The 17,431-nt window shown below is 49.9% G+C and overlaps 1 protein-coding gene across 1 annotated transcript; it reads left to right on the forward strand.

The window, feature by feature from the left end:
- The first annotated feature begins 1,306 nt into the window (after positions 1-1,306).
- On the forward strand, positions 1,307-10,428 carry LOC119843816 (zinc finger protein 391-like). The gene is made up of 4 exons (XM_043497841.1): positions 1,307-1,862; positions 3,019-3,145; positions 3,947-4,054; positions 6,143-10,428. Exons 1-4 carry the CDS (start codon positions 1,839-1,841, stop codon positions 7,567-7,569), a joined length of 1,686 nt encoding a protein of 561 aa, XP_043353776.1. The 5' UTR covers positions 1,307-1,838; the 3' UTR covers positions 7,570-10,428.
- The last annotated feature ends 7,003 nt before the right edge of the window (positions 10,429-17,431 follow it).

Here is a 17,431-nt window from a genome sequence, read left to right on the forward strand (position 1 = left end):
CAACGTGTGTGTCACAAGAACATGTCAGATCCCGGCAGAAATATGAACCCAGAAGCTCAAATGACATTTAAAATAATGTTTGTCCAATTTCTATCTCAAGCAGCATGTGCCTGTGCCTCAGTTTCCCCATCTAACAAAAGGGAATAATGGCACTGACCTCCATTATAAAGCACTTGGGGATCTACTGATGAACAGTGCTATGAAACAAGTGGGTATTATTATTAGGTGACTGACACCCACAATCCAGTACTCTGGGTGGCTTAGACCTGATTTGGATTGGAAGGACCATTTTATGATCCTCCAGTCAAGATGCTATGGACAGTGACAAACTGAGGTATAGGAAGACAGTAGGTGTTTATGGTTCAGCTGACAAAATTCCCTATTCAGAGGGGAGAATTCCTGAGCCCAGTGGGACTTTATTCAGCATCTCACAGAAGCTTGCTCTCCCTAGATTGCTGGTTGGAGAGTCTTACATTCTCTATATCTGGATGTCTTGTTTGGATGGCGGCCCAGTGCTGCCCTCCTGCATTAAACCCTGCTCCTTTCCCTCACCAGCATCACTAGGCCATGGGCTGTCCTTCCGAGTGCCACTTGTCCCAGAGACCTGTGCTAGGCCAGCTGAGCTGCTGGGGTTGGAATGCCCCCTATAGCTCACTAGCCAGAGCACCGTGAGCGAGGAAGGCGGGGGCCCCAGAAGGCTCTGAGCTCAGCATCAACTCCTGGGCATCAGAAGGGCTGGAAGGCCCAGTGCTTAAAGTGGTCCGAAGAAAGCAGGGGATCTCTCATAACCTGTGCAGGGCAGTTCTACTAGGAGGGAGCTGACAGTTCTACCCTCAGTGACCCAGTTCAGAATTTGGGTATTTATTTATGTATTTATTGCCAGGTCTCCAACCCCTTGGGCACCACCCTTCCCCCACCACCTCTTTAAGCACTGAGAAGGCCCCTGAGCAGAGCTGTGCTAGGTGGAATGAGCAAGCCCCCTGCCCCACAAGCTCCACTAGACATGTGCCCCCAGCCCTTTTCTCAGCTAGCAGCTCTCACGTCCCCAGACCAAAGCTCCCCAGCCCCCTCCCCACCGCTGCCCAAACCCCTGTGCACCCCGTGAGCAAAGCCCCCTTGCTCCCCGGAGCCACTGGACTGTCCCTGACTTGCCCCCAGGCCAGATTCGATTCCAATGCACCCAGCCAGCAGCTGCCCCCGGCCCAGCTTCCCGCTGCGGCTGAGCCCTCCGGAGCCGGCGCCAGCTCAGGGGAGGCGCATCCCAGCGTGGGGGGCTGTGGCTGGGCCCCCCTCGAGGGCACGGAGGCGGCGGCAGGTTTGCCTCCTGGCCCCAGGCTGCGATCCGTGCCCCAGGGGCTGCAGCCGGCTGGAGAAACCCCTTCCCCGGCTGGGGGCCGCTCCCCGGCTGCCGGCGCGCAGGGGCTGGCTGGAGAGGGCCGGGCAGCGGCTCTGCGCAGCGCTGGGCGCGGAGAGCGGCGCTAAGACGCGGCGTTTGCGGGCTCGGGCCGCGCTCGGCTGCCGGCGGAGGGGCCCCGGCGCGGCTCGGAGACGCAGGCGGGGTCCCGGGGAGACTCGCAGCGGCTGAGCTCCCGCCTCGGGAACCGCGTCTCGCTCGCCACGAGCCCGAGCCCGAGCCCCGGGGAAGCTGCTGCCGCCTTTGTGCGTTTGCAGCGGGCTCGGCTCTTCCCTCCTGCCCGGCGAGTGCGCGGCGGCCGGGCCGGGCTCCGTGGCGTGGGGCCCCGTCAGCGGGGAAGCTGCGATTCCCCCTCCACTGCCGAGCTGCGGCCGAGAGACCGAACCCGCCGCTGCCCAAGGAGAGCAGCCTCCGGCGGCCGGGAATGGCTGGGGCGCGCCCCGCTCAGGTAGGGCTTTGCCGTCGGGCCTCCAGCGGGGCCTGGGCTGTGGGTATCGCACTGGCTCTGGGGGCTGCTGCCGCTAGCCCAGGGGGTAATTTCCTGCCCTGCCACAGACTTTCCGGGTGACCCTGGGCCGAGTCCGTGCGTCCTGGCCCTCAGTTGCCATCTGAACAATGGGCTCATCCCCCGCCCCGCCAGCGGGTAAGGGGGCAGGGCTGGCTTGTCAGGATAATACACTAACGGTTGTGAAGCGCTTGGAGATCTCTTTTGAAAAGTGCTGTACAGGAGCAAGGTGTTGTTGGTTATTATTATTATGCCTCTTCTTATGTTCCCCGTGTAGCAAAGGCTCCTGTGCCAATGTTCCTTCTGTAAGTGGCCTCTGATCCCTGCCCCAGTCTTCCCCATCCCACCCCAGCTCATTCAAGGCATTATTCGGTGCTGTCTAAAATGCTCCCCCTTCCTCTCTCTCCCCCCAAAAATACTGGAGGGTGTTTTGCGAATGACAGAAAATGCACTGAAGACTGAATTATAATGCAGCCCCCAAGTATCAGAAATGTCTTACACCCGCATTAATGAACCAGAGCATCTGTCATGCGAACAGCTCCTTGCCTGGTGGCTGCAAGGAGGTGTTCATGGGTTTTTCCTAGCCAGATCTCATCCCCCGAGTCACAGTGAAATGTTCCAGCTTGGCCCTGATAAACGATGATGGGCCAAACCCAGCCATATGCAGCTTGCATTTGCCATGGGAGTCTCTGGGACAAGACCAGGAGTGACATAAACGCTGGTTTGAGTTACAGGTTGGATTTGCTAGTCAGCGGGGTCTAATAAACAGCTGACGTCTCAAATGCAAACACATGGCTACTGCAGCTAGGCAGGGAGGCCCTGGGTGCTGCTTCAGCAGGAAATCGCCACCGAGACAAAGGCCAATCTTCTGCTCCCCATCCCTGCATCCACTGCACACTGTTTCCGTGAGAGCCCTCCGGTGACAGGTGTGAGCTGTCCTGGGGGATTCCCATCCTGGATACACCAGCAGCAACGTATGTTGTCAGCATGTGTTACACACGCAGGAAATGCTCTCCCTGCCCTGCCAGGACCCAGAGCTGCTGCTCTCAGGGTGTGACTGAAGCAGAGGCTGCTGATCACTGTTTATTTGCTGTTTCAGGCCCCAGTCACGTTTGACGACGTCGCTGTCTATTTCTCCGCGGAGGAGTGGGAGGAGCTAGCAGAATGGCAGAAGGAGCTGTACGAGGATGTGATGAGGGACAACTACGAGGCTTTGATCTCCCTGGGTAACGATTAGTGGTCACTCGTTCATTAGAAGCTGCAGCCCCCAAATAAGAGAGCTTCAAGTCATGCTCTGTAATGTGATTACATGAAACAAAGAGCCCTGCCTTAAGCACCAACCGGAGAACTCCCTGACCGGGAAATCCTTCCATTTATTAAACTCCCCCTATAACACATCCTGGTCCTCTATGATGACGGTGAATGATCAGGAAGCCTATAACCACTGCACACGGTGTACAAGAGAGCGCTCCCTGCATACTGTGTGGTACCATTTGTGGGAGTGGAATGGAGACATTTCCTGTGTCTAGGGAGAAGTTCGGATGTAAGTGGACCAGTGGCTGAGGCCATGGGATACACCAAGTATCATTCATCCTGTACAGTAAGTGTAGGTACCTGAGTCTTGCATGAGCTGTTCAGCTCATTTCAATCCATAAGGCTTTTTTGCCTCTGGATCTTCATTCTCTTCCCGTGTAATTCATACACTGGCTGGGATTAAATCAGGAGTGTCATTTGAAAATGGTGACAGAACAGTGAGTAATTGCTGAGCTACACATTAGGTGGGATGGATGGTCCGGTAGTTAGAGTGCTTTGTTTAGAACTTGAGAGTCTTGAGTTCAGTTTCCTGCTCCACCACAGACTGTCTGGGCAAGTCACATGGTTCTCTGGGCCTCAGTTCCCCATCAATAAAATGGGGATAACTGCCTTGTCCTGCTGCACAGGGGCTTGTGAGGATAAACACATTAACAATTGTGAGAGGCCAGCTAAGTACCTAGGATCAATAGATAATTCTCTTGTCTCATCACCAGGACATGCTGCCTCTAAACCTGACATTATCCAGCTGATTGAACGTGGGGAAGAGCCATGTGTCAAGGGTCACAAAGACTCTGGGAATGGAAAAGCTTTTAACTTTATCTGTGAGTAATGATTGACAAACCGTTCAGAAACAATGAGTATGTGGAACCCAGCCGCCCCTTCCTGCATGCTGGCAATTACCTCTTTGCTCCCAGTAACAAATGCAGTAACCCTTGTTACTGGTGCATCATTTTGGTAGGTGTCAGCCGTGTATCCCCATCAATATATTTCCACTCCCATTGGAAATAGCAACGGAGATCTTAATTTTCCCTTGCTAGTGGGTGAACAGCTCTGGAGAGCAAAGTGGAGCAAAGCAAAGGCTGCTATTGTGGAATTTGAAGTGGAGTGGAGAGGGCATTTTCTTGCTTGGAGCAAAAGAAGGTCACAGAGAACAGCCACTCCTTCTTTCCCAAACTGATCTAGAACTGACCGAATTGCCAAATTGGTACAGTTTGAGAGCTCCTCCCCTTCCTAGCAGAGGACAGAGGCTGTCAATCAATGCCCTGTCTGTAATGCTGATCCTATTTATTCACTGCAAGCAAATGGAAGCCCTTTAACAAACCTCTGTCTGTCTCTCTCCACTTTGTTACACTGTATTAACTGTCTGGTTAGCTATGAGATAACATCAGAGGAATCCAATTAACAGTTCAGAAATGATATCTAGAATGAAATTCTGGCCTCACTGCAGTCAATAGCAAAGCTCCTATTGACTTCCAAAGGCCAGGACTTCACCCTTAAAGCTTAGTGAGCGATTTCAGAAACATTTGTGAGACATATTGACCCAAGAAGGGCAAAGGCAGACCTTGTGTAAGCAGCTGGAGCTGCATTAATGTTAATGAAGTTGACCCACGTCCGGTAGATCTGATTTGGGCCCTCTGCATGCAGATTGCCAAGTAGGATGTAGTTCTGGGGTGAGATTCTGACCCCACTGAAGTCAATGGCAAAATTGTCATTGACTTTAATGGAACCAGGATTTCGCTCCTAATTTCTACATAAATCTGGGCAGGAGTTTTCCAGCTGGTGCATGGCTGAAAGTCCAACCTCATAGGAATGCTATAGAAATAAAATGTTAATGTCATTGAAATAAACTAGGGCTGTCAAGCGATTAAAAAAAATTAATCACAATAAATAGCACGATTACAAAAATTAATCGTGATTAATCACACTGTAAAACAATAAGAAAATACCATTTATTTAAATATTTTGGATGTTTTCTACATTTTAAAATATATTGATTTCAATTATAACACAGAATACAATGCGTATAGTGCTCACTTTATATTTATTTTTATTACAAATATTTATACTGTAAAAACCAAAAGAAATAGTATTTTTCAATTCATCTAATACAGGTACTGTAGTGCAATCTCTTTATCATGAAAGTTAAACTTACAAATGTAGAATTATGTACAAAAAAAAATTCATTCAAAAATAAAACAATATAAAACTTTACAGCCTACAAGTCCACTCAGTCCTACTTCTTGTTCAGCCAATCGCTCAGACAAACAAGTTCATTTACATTTGCAGGAGATAATGCTGCCTGCTTCTTGTTCACAATGTCACCTGAAAGTCAGAAAAGAATTTTGCATGGCACTGTCGTAGCCGGTGTCGCAAGATATTTACGTGTCAGATGCACTAAAGATTCATATGTCCCTTCATGATTCAACCACCATTCCAGAGGACTTGTAGGACTTGTAGACTCTAAAGTCTTGCATTGTTTTATTTTTGAAAGCAGTTATGTAACATCTACATTTGTAAGTTGCACTTTCACGATAAAGAGATTGCACTACAATACCTGTATGAGGTGAATTGAAAAATATAAAGTGAGCAGTGTATACTTTGTATTCTATGTGGTAACTGAAATCAATATATTTGAAAATGTAGAAAAACATCCAAAATATTTAATACATTTCAATTGGTATTCTATTCTTGAACAGTGCGATTAAAACTGTGATTAATTGTGATTAATTTTTTGAGTTAATCGCGGGAGTTAACTGTGATTAATTGACAGCCCTAGATAAACCTATGATGTCATTGACTGCTGCTCTCTAATTATGTTAACTGAACTATAGGCTGAGTGTATTCACAGGAGCTTTCCATTCTCTCCAGCCCATGCAATAAATAACATCTGGATTCTCTCTCCATTGTAGCAGATGCTGAGATCATGGGGAAGAAGGAGACTCATCTGCAGAAGACTCTCAGGGGATTGGAAGTGCCCAGGCTGTTCGCAGGGAGACCCACTGAATGTGGCCTCCAGAGCTCGGACAGGGAATTAGTCTGTCAGGCTCAGTCCAACTCAGAAGATCATCACGGAAACTTTCCCGGAAGTGGAGTGGAGCCACCTCCTCCTTGGCAAAGCAGGCTCACTGCAGCCACCTGGCAACACTGCTTCCTGGGATGTAAGCAGGTGGCTCCCTTTGAACTCCCTGTGGGACTCCCGCGTGTGCTTGAGGGCAGGTTCTGGCCCTTGGATGTCCTTGCTCCCCAGCCATTCACTCCTGCTGAGACTCTGTGTAAACGCATCCAGTGTGAGAAATGGTTCACTCCGCCGCCAGCTGCTGGTGGTCACGGCGGGACGCCCATGGGAGCGGAGCGTTCCATGTGCCCCAAGTGCAAGGGGAGCCATGGGGAGAGCTCGTCTCTTAGTGCACGTCAGAGAATCCCCCCAGGAGAGAACCCCTGTATATGCACTTGCCGTGAGCCAAGCCCAGCCCAGCCTGTGCCCCAGAGACTCCCCTCGGGAGAGAACCCCTGTCTGTGCGCTCGTCGTGAGCCAAGCCCAGCCCAGCCCGTGCCCCAGAGGCTTCCCCCAGGAGAACGACTGTATAGATGCCCCAAGTGCGAGAAGAGTTTCTGCTATAGGCAGGAATACACATGGCACCAGAGAGCCCACCTAGGCGACAGGCTCTTTAAATGCAGCGGGTGTGAGAAAAGTTTCCACTCCAAGCAGGAGCTGGTCTGGCACCAGCGGGCCCATGCAACAGAGAGGCCGTACAAGTGCAGAGAGTGCGAGAAGAGCTTCCGCTACAAGCAAGAATTCACATGGCACCAGAGAGCCCACATGGGAGACAGGCCGTATAAATGCCCCACCTGCAATAAGCACTTCCGCTACCAGCAAGAGTTCACGTGGCACCAACGGAGCCATACCGGGGAGAAGAGCTACAAGTGCCTGGGCTGTGAGAAGAGCTTCCGCTACAAACAGGAATTCATGTGGCACCAGAGGATCCATGTGGGAGAGAACCCCTACCGATGCCCCACGTGCCAGAGGACCTTCCACTGCAAGCAGCAGTATGCAAGCCACCAGAGGGTTCACAGCGGGGAGAGGCCCCATAGATGCTCTGAGTGTGATAAGGGCTTCAGCCGGAACTCAGCCCTTCTTAAACACCAGCAACTCCACACAGGGGAGGGACCTTACTGCTGTCTTGACTGCGAGAAAAGCTTCCGCCAGTGCGCACATCTTCTCAAACACCAGAGATCCCACACACGCAAGAGAGACCGGCTGGATGGGCAGAAGCCTTCTGAGCGGAGGCAGCCCCAGCAAGGCCCTAGCAAGGCTGCAGGCAGAAAGACCCTGTAAACCCCCAGAGCCTGCAGAACGTTTCAGGGGGAGCGCTTGCTTTCCTGAGCATCCGGGAGGCCAAAGCAGGAGAGGAGCTCGGCTGATGAACCCAGCATGTGAGAGCCTCAAGCACAAGCTGAAGTCACACAGTGCCACATGGGAAAGAGCCTGGAAAGGGGCTGAATGAGTGGAAAGGGCTGTAGAGTCAGAGTCCCTCGGGGAGCCCATGAAAGACACACACATGGCACCAAGTTATAGGTCAGTAGGACTTCTCTTCCTGGACGTGCTCAGATACTTCGGTGATGGGCAGCAGGGTAGAACCCTGGAATCCAGGGCTCTGTTTGGCTGCTGACTCTGTGCCTTATTGTTACTAAATGAGTAGCTGCTCCTGTGCCCCTGTGGCTAAGGTGCTCACCCGCTTTAGTCCTGATCCCCGCACACTGCATCGTCAGCCTTAAATATGCCAGGAGATCTTCATTGCCGGGGGGGAAACCAACATGTTAATGCAACATTGTGGTGGAGGATGTCAATGCCAAGGAGTCAGGACGGTCGAAGTGCTGGGACTCGCAGCAACTCTTAGCTGAGTCCTCTGGATAGCCATAACTCACAACTGTAGGCAAGGTACTGGAGCGATGATGCTCTTCAAGCTCTCTTCTGGCTTCCACCCCTGCCCCAGATACTCAGATCAAACCGTTTTGCTGACACCCTGCATCACACGTCAGAGTAAAGGAGCAGCTATGTGGGTGTCTTGCTCACTGTTACTTTGCTCAAATGTTGCACACGCAAGGTAACAGCGCCACCTCTAGAGGGCGATCTCATACTAACATAATGGGGCATTTCTGGTACTTGCCATTATTTGAAAATCAAGGTAGCTGGGCCGTGACCCACCTGTACCACTGCTGCAAAGATCCCTCTGTGGGGAGGTCCTGAGCATTGCAGGGGCTGTGAGGGCTCAAAGCACAGCTTCCCATGTACCTCCAAGTACAATCGCTTTTCTCACCAGCTCTCTTCCTGCAGCTTCGGCCCCTGCATTATTGTGCAGCCTGCGATGTAGGAGCTGTATTTCTCTGAGCGCCCCCCTTTCAGAGGGTGCTGCATGCGCACCCCGTGCACCTCAGCAAGCTGACGGGGGCTCGGCTGTGATCCTTCCTTGGCCCAGCCCCCTTGGGGAATCGAACGCTGGAGCTAGATTCACACAGTCCATCGGCTCCTTCCTGGAAGTGCGGCTGGCGCTGTGCAGAGACGTTTTGGCTTCCTCTCACCGCGCAAAGCTGGCCCCATCAGGCGTTTTCTCTACAGCATCTCAAACCCTCTTCTCATGCCATAGTCAGAACTTTTCCTGGGGCTAAATTCTGTTACACTGACTTCAGTGGTGTTTACGCTGCTGTAACTCCGAGCAGAATCTGGCCCTTGACCTAAGATCTTGTTCCTCCCTGGTGTTGCTCCAGGGCAGTGTGGTCAGTAGGAGTGGTAGCCACCTCTACTCCTTGTCCTGTCTCCACCGTCTTGTGGAGCAGGAGAGATACCACAGGTGACTGTAGGAAATGGGATCTGCCACATGTGGGGGGTCTGGACTGTTGCTTGTCCTGATATGGGCTGAAATCCACTGGATGCATCCAAATCACTGACCCACAGACTCTAGCTGGCCCACTGCATGTTTCCGCCACACCCAGGCTCTAGAAGAGTGCTCCTCTCTCGGGCTTTATTAATTAGAGGGTAGTGGGAAGATGAGGGGTAAGCACTGGCGTGAGACCCAGGAGACCTGGACTCAAGATTCTGTGTGCGCCCTTGGCCCAGTCTCTCTGGCCGTAAGTCCCAGCTGCATTGTGGGGATAAGAGCAGGGCCTTGCTGCGTTGGGTGGCTGTGCACTGTTCTGAGGTACTTGGATTCTGCAGGGATGGGAGCAGGTCAGTACCTAGCCAGATATTCTCCACAGCTTGCTAGGCTATTCCACTGTGCTTGCTGACTCCATAGCATTTCGCCTCCCTGTGCCCGGTAGGGTCTGCTGAATGGGGTTGCTCAGTGCAAATGCCAATTCACTGGGGTTCCCTCCGCTATAAATACATGCAACAAGAGTCCCTAATGCCACTTCTCTTATTAAAAGCATTGTTCCTTTCTTAATGGCTCCCTCCATGCTGCTCTTCTTGGAGCCAGGCATGTCTGTCCTCCCCACCTCCCCAAAAAAAGGCAGCTGGACTTCAGGAGTGCTTCACCCTGCTCCATTGCACCCACCAGCTGCCTGCGCTATGCTGTTGCGGGTGCCATGAGGTACTAGGGGCCTCCCACTTAGGTATCATAGCAACTCTTAATGAACGAGTGCTGCGCAGCCTTGTGTGCTTCCCCAGTGACAGGCCAAGTAAAGTTGTACAGGCCTTCCCCAAGCATCGCGTACTGCGGACTCTTCTCGGTGGTGGAGCTGTAGTCTCTGCTGTGCGTTGGATTGTATGCTCATGGGAGCAGGGGCCTTATCTTCATGTTTGCCTGTAAAGTGCCTAGCACAGTGTGGAAGCTACAAAAATAAATAGTAATATATAAAAAACATGCCCATGGTACGAAATGCACTTGGGCACAAAGCTACTTATTTCTGTCTCTTTAGCTAGCTCACTGTCGCATCAGGAGGAGTGACTGGTGGGTTTCCCTCTGTATGCAGCATTGGTGAGGCCATTACGGGGTACTGTGTCCAGTGCTGGCACCTGTACTTGCCCAAAGATGTTGGAAAATTGGAAAGGGTTGAGAGATGAGGCACTAGAATGATCCGAAGTCTGGAAATCCTGCCGTATAGTGAGAGACTTAAGAAGCTTGATCAATGTAGTTTATTACTGAAGAGATTATTATTAAAGGTTAAGAGGTGAATTGATCGTGGTCAGTAGGCAGGGTCGTCCCTAAGGGGGGGGGAGAAAGTGACGAATCTCTCACTTCCGGGACCAACAGTGCCAGCCAATCAGTCCAGCCTGCAGGAGCCCCCCAAAGCACTGGGCCCAGAACGGTTGCTCCAATTCACCGTACCCAAGGGATGGCTCTGTCAGTAGGTACCTACGTGGGGAGCAGATATCAGATTTTAGGGGGCTCTTTATTCTAGCAAGCAAAGGCAGAACAAGATCCACTGGCTGGAAGTTGTAGTTAGAAAACTTCAAATTGGAACTTTTTGACAGTGAGGGGAATTAACCTTTGGAACTGCTTAACCCGGAAGGTGGTAAAATTCTCCAGCACTTGGAGACTTTAAATCAAGACTGTATGACTCTTAAGAGACATGATATGGTTTGACCATGAGTCACTGAGTGCAATCCAGTCATTTACAGAGTAAGGAAAAATAATTGCCTCTACTGCAGGAGTCCTTTGGTAAGAGTCTCTGGTCTGTGTATACAGAAGGCCAGACTAGATGATCATGGTGCCTTCTGGCCTTAAAATCTATCTTCTTCCCGCTGCTCCCCCCCCCCATTAGCCAGTGACGGTGGTGTTTAGGTGCTAAGCACAGGAATGTTAACTCCAGTTTAGTTTTGGCAGGGTTGTAGACTGTGCTCTCCTCTATGTGAGGTTGCATTTTGTAAACTGACTTTCTTCATTAGAAGTTAGGGGAAAATTCAAGGGGGAAGGAAGGCTCTGAAGCCAAAATATCATTGCGTTCATTGAGGCAAAGAGATGCTCTTAAGAAGGCAAGACATGGTTTCCTCCTGATTTCATGTGGTAAGGAGTTCTACAGCCAGAAATACTCACATTGGGAGAAGTAGTGGCACTCACCTTATCTACACAATTTCTTTTAATCTCATAAGTATTGCAAGATACTTACAGAACTATTCTTTTGGAACAAGATAGATCCATCATGAATACATTGTTTCACTGCTGGAATTCAGACATCTACCATTATCATGTTTTACCTGATCCAGAATTTTTCCCGGGTGGCCAGCTCCAACTTCTCTTTAAGTCAGTTACAAGCCGCTCATCAATTCCAACACAGATGAGATCAGGCCTTGTATAAATACAGCAGTAAGAGTGTAGAGCAGGGGCGGGCAAACTTTTTGGCCTCAGGTCCACATCGGGTTTCTGAAACTGACCCCCCCGGCTTCTCACCCCCTGATGGCCCGCCCGGGACCCCTGCTCCATCCACCCCTCCCTGTCTCCTGGCTGCCCCTGGACTCCCAGCCCCTGACTGCCCCCCCGCCACCCCATCCAATCCCCCTCTCCTTCCTGACTGCCCCCCAGGACTCCTGCCCCCATTCAAAACCCTTGTTCCCTGCACTCTGACTGCCCTGACCCCTATCCACACTCCCACCCTCTGACCACCACCCCGAATTCCCCTGCCCTCTATCCAACCCCCCCACCTGCTCCCTGTCCCCTTGTCGCGCTGCCTGGAGCACCAGTGGCTGGCAGTGCTACAGCCGCACTGCCCAGAGACCAGGTCAGGCAGCCACGCCGCCTGGCTGGAGCCGGCCACCCGCTGCGCCATCCAGAGCACCAGGACATGCAGCCACGCCGCCCGGCTGGAGCCGGCCACCCGCCATGCAGCCCAGAGTCCGGGTCCTACAGCCACATCGCCCAGCTGGAGCCGGCCACCTGCCGTGCCGCCCAGAGACTGGGTCCGGCAGCCGTGCCGCCCAACTGGAGCTGGCCACCCGCTGCACCGCCCAGAGACCGGGTCCGGCAGGCGGGCCGCCCGGCTAGAGCCAGCCACCCGCTGCGCTGCCCAGAGACCGGGTCCAGCCGGGCTCTGCAGCTGCGTTGCCCAAGGAGCTCGCAGCCCCCCCGCCCAGAGCATCGTGCTGGCGGCGCAGTGAGCTGAGGCTGCAGGGAAGGGGGTACTGCGGGGGAGGGGCCAGGGACAAGCCTCCCTGGCCAGGAGCTCAGGGGCTGGGCAGGAGGGTACTGCCGGTGGGATGTGGCCTGCGGGCTGTAGTTTGCCCACCTCTGGTGTAGAGTGAGTGATCGGAAAAGCCAGATCAAAGAGAGACCTTTAAAAGAAAGAGAGAGGGAAATTATTGCCTAAACTGTAACTAGGAAGTTGAAGCAGCAAAGAAAGAACTTGGAAAAGTCCAGCAGGAAAACTCTTCACGTGCCATTTCCAGCCACTTTCCAGAAAAAAAGAAGCAAAATCAGTTGGCAAAGTTCCAGGGACTTTGGTCAAGTGGAAGTTTCAAATGCTACAATGGGGTAAAAAGATGCAGATGTATGTATGATGCTTATTATGATACATATTGGAAGGGATTGTCACAAGAGCCTCAGGAAGTTAGTTGCCCAAACGCCCATTGAATTGCTCTGACCCTAAACGAGAGCTGAGGGCTGAGATTTATTTGTTCATTTATTTATTTATAGTTATTCATTTCACTTCATATCGGTCCATCTGCTCAGTGCTCTGGACATATGTTAGTATAAAAAATGCATAAACCAAACTACAGCAACATGCCTGCAGTGTTCAAAAAATAACCCTAGAACGCTCCCAACCCTTCCGGCTTTCCAGGAAAACTCTTCAATTGCTGGTTATCTACTGGTCTGTTTAACTCCTTTTATCCCTCCATCCCCATGTGAGGGAGAAATATGGGCCTTGTAGCACTGATAGATCACTGTGACCTTGGTGGGTAAGAAGAACAGGAGGACTTGTGGCACCTTAGAGACTAACAAATTTATTTGGGCATAAGCTTTCGTGGGCTAAACCCCACTTTATCAGATGCATTCAGTGGAAAATACAGTAGGAAGATATATATGTACACAGAGAACATGAAACAATGGGTGTTATCATACACACTATAATGAGAGTGATCAGTTAAGGTGAGCTATTACCAGCAGGAGAAAAAAAGAAAAGACCTTTTGTAGTGATAATCAAGATGGGCCATTTCCAGCAGTTGACAAGAACGTGTGAGGAACAGTATGGGTGGAAAATAAACAAGGGGAAATAGCTTTTCTTTGTGTAACGACACAGACACTCCTAGTCTTTATTCAAGCCTAATTTAATGGTGTCCAGTTTGCAAATTAATTCCAATTCAGCAGTCTCTTGTTGGAGTCTCAGAGTAGCAGCCGTGTTAGTCTCTATTCGCAAAAAGAAAAGGAGTACGTGTGGCACCTTAGAGACTAACAAATTTATTAGAGCATAAGCTTTCGTGAGCTACAGCTCACTTCATCAGATGCATTTGAGCTGTAGCTCACGAAAGCTTATGCTCTAATAAATTTGTTAGTCTCTAAGGTGCCACAAGTACTCCTTTTCTTGTTGGAGTCTGTTTTTGAAGTTTTTTTGTTGTAATATTGAGACTTTTAGGTCTGTAATCAAGTGACCAGGGAGATTGAAGTGTTCTCCATGACGGAAGGTTTGGAGCTAGATAAGATTTAGTTATCGTTTAGGACTTTTCAAAATCGTATTTCAGTGCCTAAATATGGACTTAGGAGCCTAGCATTAGGACTCCATTTTTCTTGCACTCTGAGCATATTTGTGTGTATCTGCATATCTAGTAGATTAATACAACCAGTTGGGTGAAATCAGCTACACATATTTGCATGCACCAGTATAATTGGAATTTAATTTCTAGCAGCTCTCAGGTCCCACCAGCAGATGGTGGCCAAACACTCTTGGACTGAACAATCGGCTTCCTCCTTCCCATATCTGCTTCTTTACAAATAAACAACAAGGCCTTGGCTTCAACATCCAAAGCAGCAGCAGCAGCTGCTGCTGGGGGGCTGGGAAAGCCTCTCCCCACAGCTTGTGAGGCCCTTTCATCTCCTCCGTTCCCAGAGGAAGAGAGCAGCCAAAAGCTGAAAGAGTACAGCTGTCCTTGGTTTGTGCTCTAAAGGCTCATGGTCTTCTCAGGGCTAGCTGGTGGCTAAACATGAAGCTAATAAACTACATAGCACCTTCTCTTCATTTGTATCACCTTATGGGGCTCCAGTGGAGGCTGGAGGATATTAGCTGGGAGATGGCGATTGTTCTCTTTGCCAGTGGGTGGCCACATTTGGTCTCCCCATCTGGGGGCCTCATTGAGATGAGCTGTGACTACAGACCTGCAGCCACCACAGCGCAAAGCATGGGTTGAACCCAGCCCCTCCAGCACCAACACCACAGCCCTCCATTGCCTGAGCTAAAGGCACAACTCTTCCTCTTGTGAACAAGCAGCAGGCTGTTATTTATTTGGTGGATGCAATCTGGTCAAGCCAAGGCACAGCATTCTTATCAATAATGTTCAAGACACAAAGACCTCCTGGAAGTTGTCATTTTGCCACAGCCAACCACTAAGGGGAGCCATAGCCACATGTATGAAGCCGATGTCGTCTCCCAGCTCCTACCCGTTACTCCGCTAGGTCCGTGTAGTTGCAAGCAAAGCTCTGTGATTGCCACAGTAACTTGGCCTTAAATGCTGCTGTTTGGGCCCTGGATTCTGCCGCACTCCCTGTGGGGATTCTGGCCAGTCTGCTCAAAATTCTATCTAAAACGTGAGGTTTGTATTGAATTAAAATGATAGTGAATACTCCAAACCATAGCGTGGTCCACGGAGACTGAGGGGTTCAAAGCACAGTCGCTGGATTTTTTTTTTGCTGGATAATGGAAATAGTTCTCAGTGTTGCCACTGAAATTAGGTTTCAGAGTTGACTACCCATTGAGATGAATGGGCAGGTCCCAGCTCTTAGCTATTGCCTCGGCTGTCTGCAGACTCATGTAGACACCAATTTATCGATTAGCAGACAGGTCCCATTTTGAAAGCTCTCTTTGCTACCATAAGGGCTAGGAACATCAGGTTTTTCCAGGGACTGCTTAGCTCCTAGAGCACACTTCAGCTGCACAGGGGTTAACTCCCCAGACCCACAATTGCTGAATACACATGGTCCCAATCCCAGGCCCCATGGGCAGGGCCAGCCCCCGGCGCATGCAGTGTTGAGTGGTATGGCTGGCACTTAACTAATCATAACACATTTGCGCAGAGGCAGCTGCAGTGGCTATTGGGGGAGGGGGTTTGCCTCATGCTGAAGAAAATGTGTTAATCAAAAAGAAAATACAACAGCTGTTCCCAGGATTGTTTATTTGCCCAATTAACTAGCAATATTATCAGTGCTATTAAAACCCTGGGGCAGGACCCAGAGCACTTCCTCTTTGGTCTTGCATTTTGCTGCTATTGCTGGCCTCCTGGCTCTGCTGACAGCAGCTGATCTGCCAGCATTAAGAATGTTACTTAGCCAGGCAGGCTCAAGGTGACGCAAGCTAATGATACTGCAATACAATTTTGTTACCCAGGCATTTGGTTCTAATCAGAAAAGAGATGCCTTAAAAAACAAGCCCATCTCACTCAAAACCTGTGTATCTTATTGTTACTGCAGTAGCTTCAGCCAGGACCCTATTGTGGTAGGTCCTGTACATTATTGATTAGGTTCATTACGGTAGTGCCGAGGTGCCCCAGTCATAGCCCACAACCCCCTCGTGGTAGGTGCTGTACAAACAGAACAAAAATAGTCCCTGCCACAGTGTAAATAAATACAGTGTTGTCAACTCTCTGGTCATGATTGCAAGACTCAAAATATTTGGAGTTTCTCTTCAAGCCCCCAGCTCCTGGAGTCATGTGAATAGCTGAGGATCTCAGCTTTTGTTAAGGAAATACATTTCTAGCCCTCATAATTATGGAGAAAAGCCTGAAAATATGACCCTTAATGACTCAGAAACCAGAAGCAAATTACATAGATCATTGTCTTAAAATCTCATGATTTTAAAGCCAATCTCATGATTTGGGGCAGGGATGCTGACTCATGGTTTCTGAACACTTGGCTTTAGCCAACTGCAAATCTAGTTGTTTGTGGTACTGACAAACCCAAATTTTTATTCTTTCTGCCCTGGAGCATCAATACAGTGATGGGAAAGGGAGCAGAAATCTGTTCTTCTTGGCCCAGTAGCAATGAAATTGTTCACTGGATCCTGTTTGCAGACTCTGCGCCTGGAGATGGCGTAGTGAGCCCAGCTGGATTTGCAGATCCCAGGTTAGCTTGCGGGGCTGGGATTTCAAAGTCCCTTTTAGTTTCTAACTGAACCAGTCTGATTTGCAGTGGATAACATCACTTGCAGATGCTTTTCATTGTGGAATCTATGAGGCCCTGAGATGTACCATCTCACAGATGCTAAGGCAGAAAGGGACTGGCATGATCAGCCAATCTGACAAGACACAGGACACAAGCTAAATTTAATGCCAACAAATGCAAAGCAATGCACATTGGAAGGGGAGGGAAAGCTGTCAACTGCTTGTGCACTGTACAGGGTTCTAAATTGTACACAGCTCCAGGCAAACCTCTGCTCAATGCGCAGCTGCTGTTGAAAAAGCTAATGAAATACTTGGACGTACAAGGAATGGGATGGAGAATATTGCCATGTCTTAATAAAAAACACTGCTGTGGCCACTCCTGGATGCTTGGTGCAGTACTAGTCACCCCAGCTCAAGAAGGGTAGCGCAGGTCTGGAGGGAGTACAGAGAAAAGTGATGAAAATTATCAAAGGCCTGGAAAAACTCTCCTCTGAAGAGAGATTGCCAAGATTGGGATTGTTTACCCTGGAGAGGAGACAGATAAGAAGGGATGTGATGAAAAATCTATGAAGTAAGGAATTGAATAGAGATGATAGATTGGGAGTGTCTGTTTTCCCTGTCTCTTAACACAAGAACAAGGGGACATTTAATCAACTGCATACAATTCAAACTAGATAAAGGAAATACTTTGTCACACAATGGGTAATTAGCCCATGGAACTCATTGCCACAGGAAGTCATTGAGACCAAGAGCATAACAAGATTCACAGAGGGGCTGAACATTTATATAAACAACAAGGAGTCCCATCTGAAGAAGTGGTGTTTTACCCACGAAAGCTTATGCCCAAATAAATCTGTTAGTTTTTAAGGTGCCACCAGACTCCTCGTTGTTTTTGTGGCTA

This window comes from Dermochelys coriacea, chromosome 15 (genome assembly GCF_009764565.3).
Source record: "Dermochelys coriacea isolate rDerCor1 chromosome 15, rDerCor1.pri.v4, whole genome shotgun sequence".
Taxonomy (NCBI): domain Eukaryota; kingdom Metazoa; phylum Chordata; order Testudines; family Dermochelyidae; genus Dermochelys; species Dermochelys coriacea.